The sequence below is a fragment of the Medicago truncatula genome, chromosome 2 (genome assembly GCF_003473485.1).
Source record: "Medicago truncatula cultivar Jemalong A17 chromosome 2, MtrunA17r5.0-ANR, whole genome shotgun sequence".
NCBI lineage: Eukaryota > Viridiplantae > Streptophyta > Magnoliopsida > Fabales > Fabaceae > Medicago > Medicago truncatula.
Window position 1 is genome coordinate 27,355,113 of NC_053043.1, and position 11,660 is coordinate 27,366,772.

At 36.7% G+C, this 11,660-nt stretch overlaps 1 protein-coding gene and 1 long non-coding RNA gene across 2 annotated transcripts; one reads left to right on the forward strand and one right to left on the reverse strand.

Annotated features, from left to right (window-relative positions):
* Positions 1-443: 443 nt before the first annotated feature.
* Positions 444-1,205, forward strand: LOC120578060 (secreted RxLR effector protein 161-like). The gene has a single exon (XM_039830136.1). It carries the CDS (start codon positions 450-452, stop codon positions 1,170-1,172), a length of 723 nt encoding a protein of 240 aa, XP_039686070.1. The 5' UTR covers positions 444-449; the 3' UTR covers positions 1,173-1,205.
* Positions 1,206-2,375: 1,170 nt separating this feature from the next.
* LOC25481077 (uncharacterized) lies at positions 2,376-8,349 on the reverse strand. The gene is made up of 7 exons (XR_005644141.1): positions 8,284-8,349; positions 6,829-6,938; positions 6,592-6,743; positions 6,034-6,165; positions 5,398-5,569; positions 4,810-4,946; positions 2,376-2,811 (listed from the first exon to the last, which is right to left on the reverse strand). It is a non-coding gene; the product is annotated as an uncharacterized lncRNA (long non-coding RNA).
* Positions 8,350-11,660: the final 3,311 nt, after the last annotated feature.

Consider the following 11,660-nt stretch of genomic DNA (forward strand, 5'->3'; position numbering starts at 1 on the left):
TTGCTATAGCTTGTGGTAGGAACTGGCCAATGCATCATTTGGATGTAAAATCTGCTTTTCTAAATGGTCCTTTAGATGAAGAAGTGTATGTGACACAGCCACCAGGTTTCAAAATCAAAGGGAAAGAGGATATGGTGTATAGATTACACAAAGCTCTCTATGGATTGAAACAGGCACCAAGAGCTTGGAACAAGAGAATTGACAGTTTTCTTGTACAGCAAGAATTTGTCAAATGCAAGTCTGAGTATGGTGTATATGTGAAGAAAGGAAGTGAAGGTAATCAACTACTCATCTGTCTTTAGGTTGATGATCTGATAGTGACTGGTAGTGATATGAATGAGATAGAAGCATTCAAATCACAAATGATGAGTGAATTTGAAATGTCAGATTTGGGAAAATTGACATACTTTCTAGGCATGGAATTTACTGAAGTTGCAGAGGGATTGGTGATGCACCAAAAGAAGTATGCATCTGATATATTGAAGAGGTTCAATATGATGAGCTGCAATCCATCATCATCACCAGCTGAGACAAATGTAAAACTGGTAATGAATGAAGATGAAGAACCTGTGAATCCTACATTATTCAAGCAAATTGTTGGTTCACTGAGGTATCTATGCAATAGTAGACCTGATATTGCATATGCAGTTGGCATAATTAGTAGATTCATGAGTGAACCAAGAGTATCTCACCTGCTAGCAGCCAAAAGAGTGATGAGATACATCAAAGGAACACTGCAGTATGGCATTTTATTTCCTAAGTGCTTAAATGAAAATTCTATTGAACTGATAGCATATTCTGATGCTGATTGGTGTGGAGACAGACAAGATAGAAAGAGCACTTCAGGGTACCTATTCAAGTTTATGAATGCTCCAATTTCATGGTGTGCTAAGAAGCAACCAGTTGTAGCATTGTCAACTTGTGAATCTGAGTATATTGCAGGGTGTATGGCAGCATGTCAGGCAATATGGCTTGAAAATATACTCAAGGAGATGGAGATAGAGGTTAGCAGACCTATAGAATTGCTCATAGACAACAAATCTGCTATAAGCTTAGCAAGAAATCCAGTTCTGCATGGAAGAAGCAAGCATATAGAAGCAAAGTTTCATTTTCTGAGGGAGCAAGTGAACAAGGGAGCACTACAGATTGTTCATTGTTCTACTGAGCTGTAGCTTGCAGACATATTCACTAAGGCATTAAAGGTTGACAGATTCATCAAGCTCAGAAGTTTGATTGGAATGAAGGAAGTGGAAACTTGAATTAAGGGAGGATGTTAGTTTGTTTTAATTCAAGTTTAGTTTTAGTGATAATCACAATCAGTGATTAATCACAATTTGTTTTAGTTTGTTATGAAGTTTGTTACAAGTTTGTTAGAGGTTAGCAAATAAGGTTGTTAGAGTTTGTTACATTGCTTGTGTTTCAAGCAACGTTTAGACTTGTATATAAGACCATTATCTTGTACATTCATAATGTAGAATCAATAAAGATCATTTACAATTTTCATCATAACTTTCTTCTCTCTCAATTCTCTCTCTCTAATTCACATAAAACCTTAGAATCAGAAACTGCTTCTGAACTGCTTCTGAACTGCTTCTGAACAGTGCTTCTGAACAGTGCTTCTGAACTTGCTTCTGAACAAGCTTCCGCTTCTAATTTTCTGCGCTATCAACGCTATTGTGCATCCACGAGTTAAAGAGTTGAGTGACTGCTATATTGTGCACTGTGATTTAGTCTTTTGATATCAGAAGCAGCTAACTCATTTGTGAAGGAAGCTATCATACAGTGCTGAGTTTTATGATGGCCTTTTCTCTAATCTAGGTAGATTCGATAGGCGAAGCATATTGCTCGGCAGGTGATTTTAACAGAACATAACCAACTGTACGTGATATTGACTTCCAGGAAAGTATCAACTTAACCTCATAAATAATGCATTCCATCAATGTGTGTGTGTATCTGTATATTTATATGGTGGTTGTGTAGCTTATCTAAATTATTATTTGTATTGGATTTGAACCTATATTAAGTTAGAAAGAACAGGTTTAAAGTTGAAACACTTACATATGGTGAATTCAAATAATAACTGGCTACAGACCCGTGCTTCGCACGTGTTGAATAACATATCTTGTAAAAAAATTGTTCCAAAGGAAAAATGAGCAAATTAATGAATATTGCACAAACATTAGAAATCTATATCCAAATATGAATCCTTCAAAGTCGACAGCAAAAATTCTTAGGTCTACCTTTATAGTTTTGTCAAATTCTTGTTATTTCTTTAGGACTAAAATCAATCTATAGGTTGTTTCAATGGAAAATATAAATGAGGGCCAAAAAATAGATTTATTCATATGAGCAATGAAAAGCACACAGTGAGTTTCGACAAATCACATATGTTTTAACTGCTCACACTCATATATCAAATATTTATATATCACACGGTAGAGCTATAATCTCTCAAATGCATGACAAACTATTCTTGCAAACTGTCACTATATTTATATATGTACTATGTCCCAAACATTAATTTGGATCCAACTCTATAATGTAAAGAGATGCATGTTCTTTCGAAAAGGGAGCCATCAGTTTCGATGTTTTTCTGGCAATCTGTGGAACAATAAGCTTCATGGTATCTTCTTTGATGTCTGTTAATTTTTGCATGTTTGAGAAAAAAAAAAAAAATTCAGCAAAAAAGGCAGGAGTGCATTGGTGATCCTGAGTATTGCATAATTGAACTCCTTTGGATCTATGGAAAACCTCATCTGGTACTGATGTCGCTCTTTTAGTTGCACTGCTTTCCGAATTGAAAGTGTCTTCCTGTCAAACGCGCAAACATTTTGTCAATTAGTACTGATGACATTCTGTCATTACTCTTTTAGTAGACATTTTTCATGTAATTTTAGGGGTTATTTATTGTAATTCATGGAGTTGCAAGCTACAAAAGAAGAAGAAATTGAAGTTTTCAAGATTGGAAATCGGCCACCGATGAAGAGAAATCGGCCACCGATTTTTGCTGCAATTTTGAGCTTTAGCTTCGTGAAAAATCGGCCACCGATTGAGAAAAATCGGCCGCCGATTTGGTACTTTCTGGGCACGCGTTCTGTTGAAATTGGCCACCGATTTTGGAGCACGGTGGCCGATTTTGACCTGCTTATAAATATAAAGAGGCGTTTTCAGATGAAGGGTTCACGAATTTTGAGACCTAAGGACATATTTTGGAGTAGAGACTTAGAGATCTAGTGGGAAACCATCAAAACTAAGAGTCAATCATCCTTCACATGTATGAATCCTTTTTCTTATGTTAGTTAGCTTATACTTTAGCTATGAGTAACTAATTCTTTTGTGGTTAATTCCTGAGATGAATCTGATGTAATCCTATGACCACTAACCCTGGCTTTTAACTCTGAATTAGGTAATAGGTTTAACCTAAGTAATCAAGCTAAAGATAGATCATTATTAGGTTATGATATAGGGATTAACGTTCGTTTAATACCTCCAATGGTTTCGAATTCACTTAAGAGATTAAGGGGTTGTCACTTGCGGGGAGAATTCTAGGTCAAGAGATTGGGTAGAATTACTAAGTTAATCCGTCGTGAAACTAAATAATCATTGATTGTATTTAGGAGTGCAAATTGCCATAGGAGAGCTTCGGAGGATTCGAAGGACTTAACCATACTTCTCTCAATTTTCTAAAAACCAATTATTTATTGTTTTTAATCAGTTTATGTTACTAAATCAACTCAACTGCCTAGGGGACCAATATAAATTTATACATCCTTTTTAATAATGAAATTGCTAAGTAGAAGTTAAATACAGTCCCTGAGGAAACGAATTCTTTTATTACTTCGATCGAATTTGATTCACTTGCCAAATTTCTATCAAGTACTGTCACTGAAAGAAGTCAATTTAAGAAAATATGATACTGTAGGACTACAAATTCTTAAAAGATTACACACACAAAGTTGCATCATGACTAAAAATAACATTTATGGCTCACAATATTCAATCTAATTCATTTCTAGTGAAATTTTTTGAATCTGCTCAAGGGATTGAGAAGTAATGTTCAAACATCAATTTTTAGACACAGGAGCCTTTGTTCCTAACTATTTGTAGTCACCACATCACAAGTACCATCAAACAGTAAAAATATCTTAACATCTATTAAAAAAAACCATCAACCCTATAATATGTTAAATTTTCTACCATCTCTGATATTAATTTCATACAAATTCAAACCATATTAGGAACCTCTCTTGCAACTTTTTCTGATTAGTATGCTTGTGTTGAATTCATCTGAAAACCATGTCAGACAACTCTCCCATGAACCAAGAATTTAAAGTTTAAGCTAAAGTTTTTCTTATCTTGTGTTGCCATCATACTACTTAAACATTCACATCTTTTTACAGCATTCAACCATAACATACATCACATTCATTTTAAACCTTTGATACCAACATACAACAAATCTTTTTACAACATGCTTAAATTACAGCGTTATATATGCTTTTGGATTACTTCAATTGTTGAGAGAGACTCTTCAAACATGTCTTTCCCCTCTTAATACCCATATATACATTGTTTAAAGTTCCCTTGTTTTGAGGAATGTGTGTTTTGGAAAATAAATGTCTCATTTACTAAATTATCCTTTATATAGCGAGTCTCAGCTAAAGTCTCCATCAGCAATTAAAACACTACTTTTATCAGTCACAGAAATTAAAAATGAATAAAGGTTTCATAGTAATCAAAGTTGAACAATTGTGATTTTTATGGACTAAAAACACAATTTAATTCATTTTACTAATATACATGGTTGACCTTGTCGGTAAAGAAGAAGCAGAGGCAGCAGGAGTATAAGTTGATTCGCGCTCAGAAGCAAGTTGAACTTTCTGAAATTCCTTCAATGTGGTTTGGAAATCTCTTGCCAACTTAGCATCTTCAATTTTCTTATTTGCCTACTTAAACAAAGCACAACAAATTCAAGTTTAGCTAGCAATCTTAATTTTCAATCATGAAAAGGAAACAACAAATTGGACTACAAAACACATAGCAAAAACCCACAGCTCAATTGCAAGAGCAGAAAAACAAAACAAAAGGTATCATCAATTGACTTATGGAAGAAAAAAAAAAACATCTTTTCTTCAAAATTTTGCACCCATAATCACAAAACAAACCAATCCACCCGAAATCACCAAATAACAAAAGCAAATTTCTTATAATATACGTTTGCATTGAACCCTTTTATATAGGTCCTAACCCATAGTTCAGGTCATTAATGCAGCAGAAAGAAAATATGTAAGCAGAATAATCGGAGGTAACTACCCGTATTCAACCCGTGCAAATCAATTAGCTTATTCTTCTCAATTTATGTCGCATATATGGTTAGAGTTTTTATCATATGCTTACCTCTCGTTGAAACTGTGAGCTTCCTTGTTGTGCATCAGGATGAAGAACTTTAACTGCAACGGGAGTATGGTCTGGAAGACATCTATAAACAGGACCATAACCACCTTCTCCAATCCTAAGTGACTCAGCAAAAAAACTCGTCGCAGCTTCAATCTCCTCAATTGCATACCTTCTATATGAGGAAGATTTCAAGTTAAATAAAGCACACCTATACAGCAAATTTATTCAGCATTTACTCAAACAAACAATACAAATCTTTCAATGAACTGAAATTTGATACAAAATATGTAAGCAGAATACTCTCATAGCCCTTTCTTTTTTTGTGTTAATACCTTCATTTTCAACTGTTGGTAGCTTGACTTTTTGCACATTTCTTCACTCATCTACCCTATTCATAGTCCAAGTAATAAAGATATAACACAAAAGAGAAATGTAAATGCACATGCACATGTTATGAGAATGATAAGAGAAATAGCAAACAAACAAAGAGTTGCAACCGATGTGAATATATAAATGAAAGAGAGGATTAAAATGTATATAACAGTAACAAAATATAATGAACAGCTCAACCCAACACATCCAAGAAACAAAGCAACAAAATCAAATAGGCCTTGTATTTAGATTATATACTATCACCTGAAATTTTGCTTATCTTAGCACCTTGCATTTCGCTTATGTTCACGTCGCCAACAATGCCAGTTTAACTTTTGAATTTTGGAGCAACACCCTTAATGGGAATCTCAACACTAAACACTTCACAATTAGTCCCTAAAAACAAAACATAATAATAAGAATGAAAGTGATGATCATTGACTATTTATATAGAGATATCAAACACCCCAATATCACTAAATGACACTTGAAGTAGTAACTTTCCATTATCACAAAATCATTTTGTTGTGCTAACCCTTTCATTCATTTTTTTCTTTTCCTGTTCTTTTCAAAAACCATATGTTGAAAATTTGTGTTATGAAGTGAGACATATAAAAGCATAAATCAGTGATCAAGTTCCTTTCATGATTATTTCCTGCATATTTTTCCCTTAATTTGCTCATTTGTCGTGTATAACAAAGTATTTCGAAAATGCGATATTCAATTTAGCTTATTCAAACAACATTCAAAATTAGAGTCCAGAAAACAACAAATATTGTAACGGCTTAAGAATTGAAGACTGCACATGAAGACTTTTCTTACCATGTACTCATTGAGAAGACATTTTCCTGCATTTTCAGTTATCTCCACAATTCTGTTGTAATGACCACCCTTCCATTCTGTCAACTCAGCACAGCATGGGGTAATCATGGAATTCAAAATCCCACAAGCTTTATGATCAAGTTGCAATGAATCTGCAAGTAATTTAACTTGTAAGCTGACATTTATATGAAACAACTAATGTAATAATCATGCATATATGTAACTCTAGATACTGACGATCAATAGATGAGTTAATATCCGTGTTTGCAATTCCTGCATCTTCAAGTGTAGTAGACACAGAACTTGAGAATCGGGCCTGCAAAGCTTGATTAGCTTCCATTCCTCCCCTAGACGTAAGACAACAGAGAAAAGGGTCAACAAAATCTATTGTTTTTTGACTTTATTAATCAAAATAAGCAATACAAAACCAACCGAACAATGGTATCAACAGAAGCAGCATTTCTCTTCTCTATACTAAGCAAGGAATCTTGAGCACAAAAATCAAAGTCTTTTAACGACACAAACATGATTAGCACAAACTCATACAAATTCAAACTCATTTCAACACCAAATCAAAGCCTTACAAATCTTTCATATCATTACCCAAATCAAAGATTTGCTTTGTTAGATTTTCATAAGAGATTGAATGAACAATTTTCTTTCAGATTCTCAAACTTTTCACAATTCAGGAGATGATTTTTCTTTTTTATTCCTTTAGCATAAATAAACCAATGTTACATTCAAAAAGTACTCTCCAAACTCAACAAATAAAAGACTTGATTATGTTGGTGCAATTGTGTTCTAGACTCTAATATCATTGAATACCAATGTTTACAAAATACTAACATCAAGTCCATTGTTTTTTTCCTTCAACACACATTTTCACTAAAAATAAAAACACAAATTCTATAACAATCCAAAGATGCATAATCCAATGATACATTAATATAACACAATCTTTGAGAATACCCTCACCACCAAAAACACTTCAAAAAGCATAAACATCATAAAACTCTAAAACATAATACCATTTTTCATTGTCATGATTTTCTCAGAAATCAAGTGACTGAACAAAGATATTCTATGGATCAAATCACCTCACCATATCATAAAATTTTCGACCAAACACAACTCAAATAAGTAAAGAAACCAATCATTCAAAATTTTGTGTCATCAAATTTCTGAATCTTAATATTCAATGTCCTTATTACCAGAAACAAACAAAACAGGTAACAACACAAAGAGTCAACATGCATGCATGCAAAACAGTAATAAAAAAAACCAGGAAACATACAATAACACATACAACCTACAAAAGAAACCAATCATCACCATATAAACACAAACAACCCAAAAAAGAAACTCAAAACAAAACCTTCCAAAAACAAAGAAAATCGGATATTGGAAAATCCAATTTAAACCAAAATCCACTCAAATTATCTCAACCAAAACATTCAACCAAAAACCCTATAAACAATCTCCCCCTTTGTTAAAAAAACCTAAATCGATCAAAACCCAAAGAATAAACAAAATCAAACGATCGAAACAAACATATCACGCATACAAAACTCAATTTCTCAATCGACTAAGCTGGATGAGCAGAAAAACCAATCAAAACGAAGAACAAAATAAAAGAAACCACAAAAACCCAAAAAAGAGACATGCATGAGAAGAAAAAATGAAAAAACCAACCTTTAATTGAACGATGGCTATGAACGAAAGAGAAAATGAAGAAGAAACGATGGAACAGAAGAAAATCAAACAAAGTCGTATCCGGACGAACTATCACCTAATTGACTAGTCAACTTAGGAACTAGTTCGCTGCGGGGTCCTAAACGTGCCTAGATCATGAATGACACCAGCCACGTTCAATCCGACCGTTCAAAATGACCTTATCAAACATAGAAGGATGCAGAAATTTGAATTACTCATATCATGTTCACGGAGGTACGTCATCCGGACGAACTATCACCTAATTGACTAGTCAACTTAGGAACTAGTTCGCTGCGGGGACCTAAACGTGCCTAGATCGTGAACGACACCAGCCACGTTCAATCCGACCGTTCAAAATGACCTTATCAAACATAGAAGGATGCAGAAACTTGAATTTCTCATATCGGGTTTGCGGAGGTACGTCATCCGGATGAACTATCACCTAATTGACTAGTCAACTTAGGAACTAGTTCGCTGCGGGGTCCTAAACGTGCCTCGATCATGAATGACACCAGCCACGTTCAATCTGACCGTTCAAAATGACCTTATCAAACATAGAAGGATGCAGAAATTTGAATTTCTCATATCATGTTCACGGAGGTACGTCATCCGGACGAACTATCACCTAATTGACTAGTCAACTTAGGAACTAGTTCGCTGCGGGGACCTAAACGTGCCTAGATCGTGAACGACACCAGCCACGTTCAATCTGACCGATCAAAATGACCTTATCAAACATAGAAGGATGCAGAAACTTGAATTTCTCATATCGGGTTTGCGGAGGTACGTCATCCGGACGAACTATCACCTAATTGACTAGTCAACTTAGGAACTAGTTCGCTACGGGGTCCTAAACGTGCCTAGATCATGAATGACACCAGCCACATTCAATCCGACCGTTCAAAATGACCTTATCAAACATAGAAGGATGCAGAAATTTGAATTTCTCAGATCGGATTCACGGAGGTACGTCATCCGGACGAACTATCACCTAATTGACTAGTCAACTTAGGAACTTGTTCGCTGCGGGGACATAAACGTGCCTAGATCGTGAACGACACCAGCCACATTCAATCCTACCGTTCAAAATGACCTTATCAAACATAGAAGGATGCAGAAACTTGAATTTCTCAGATCGGATTCACGGAGGTACGTCATCCGGACGAACTATCACCTAATTGACTAGTCAACTTAGGAACTAGTTCGCTGCGGGGACCTAAACGGGCCTAGATCGTGAACGACACCAGCCACGTTCAATCCGACCGTTCAAAATGACCTTATCAAACATAGAAGGATGCAGAAACTTGAATTTCTCATATCGGATTTGCGGAGGTACGTCATCCGGACGAACTATCACCTAATTGACTAGTCAACTTAGGAACTAGTTCGCTGCGGGGTCCTAAACGTGCCTAGATCATGAATGACACCAGCCACGTTCAATCCGACCGTTCAAAATGACCTTATCAAACATAGAAGGATGCAGAAATTTGAATTTCTCAGATCGGATTCACGGAGGTACGTCATCCGGACGAACTATCACCTAATTGACTAGTCAACTTAGGAACTAGTTCGCTGCGGGGACCTAAACGTGCCTAGATCGTGAACGACACCAGCCACGTTCAATCCGACCGTTCAAAATGACCTTATCAAACATAGAAGGATGCAGAAACTAGAATTTCTCAGATCGGCTTCACGGAGGTACGTCATCCGGACGAACTATCACCTAATTGACTAGTCAACTTAGGAACTAGTTCGCTGCGGGGACCTAAATGTGCCTAGATCGTGAACGACACCAGCCACGTTCAATCCGACCGTTCAAAATGACCTTATCAAACATAGAAGGATGCAGAAACTTGAATTTCTCATATCGGGTTTGCGGAGGTACGTCATCCGGACGAACTATCACCTAATTGACTAGTCAACTTAGGAACTAGTTCGCTGCGGGGTCCTAAACGTGCCTAGATCAAGAATGACACCAGCCACGTTCAATCCGACCGTTCAAAATGACCTTATCAAACATAGAAGGATGCAGAAATTTGAATTTCTCAGATCAGATTCACGGACGTACGTCATCCGGACGAACTATCACCTAATTGACTAGTCAACTTAGGAACTAGTTCGCTACGGGGTCCTAAACGTGCCTAGATCATGAATGACACCAGCCACGTTGAATCCGACCGTTCAAAATGACCTTATCAAACATAGAAGGATGCAGAAATTTGAATTTCTCATATCATGTTCACGGAGGTACGTCATCCGGACGAACTATCACCTAATTGACTAGTCAACTTAGGAACTAGTTCGCTGCGGGGACCTAAACGGGCCTAGATCGTGAACGACACCAGCCACGTTCAATCTGACCGATCAAAATGACCTTATCAAACATAGAAGGATGCAGAAACTTGAATTTCTCATATCGGGTTTGCGGAGGTACGTCATCCGGACGAACTATCACCTAATTGACTAGTCAACTTAGGAACTAGTTCGCTGCGGGGTCCTAAACGTGCCTACATCATGAATGACACCAGCCACGTTCAATCCGACCGTTCAAAATGACCTTATCAAACATAGAAGGATGCAGAAATTTGAATTTCTCAGATCGGATTCACGGAGGTACGTCATCCGGACGAACTATCACCTAATTGACTAGTCAACTTAGGAACTAGTTCGCTACGGGTCCTAAACGTGCCTAGATCATGAACGACACCAACCACGTTCAATCTGACCGTTCAAAATGACCTTATCAAACATAGAAGGATGCAGAAATTTGAATTTCTCATATCATGTTCACGGAGGTACGTCATCCGGACGAACTATCACCTAATTGACTAGTCAACTTAGGAACTAGTTCGCTGCGGGGTCCTAAACGTGCCTAGATCATGAATGACACCAGCCACGTTCAATCCGACCGTTCAAAATGACCTTATCAAACATAGAAGGATGCAGAAATTTGAATTTCTCAGATCGGATTCACGGAGGTACGTCATCCGGACGAACTATCACCTAATTGACTAGTCAACTTAGGAACTTGTTCGCTGCGGGGACATAAATGTGCCTAGATCGTGAACGACACCAGCCACGTTCAATCCGACCGTTCAAAATGACCTTATCAAACATAGAAGGATGCAGAAACTTGAATTTCTCAGATCGGATTCACGGAGGTACGTCATCCGGACGAACTATCACCTAATTGACTAGTCAACTTAGGAACTAGTTCGCTGCGGGGACCTAAACGTGCCTAGATCGTGAACGACACCAGCCACGTTCAATCCGACCGTTCAAAATGACCTTATCAAACATAGAAGGATGCAGAAACTTGAATTTCTCATATCGGGTTTGCGGAGGTACGTCATCCG

What these genes read in the sequence shown, in the direction of transcription:
- LOC120578060 (XM_039830136.1), top strand. Translation starts at nt 450, where the DNA reads ATGCACCAAAAGAAGTATGCATCTGATATATTGAAGAGGTTCAATATG.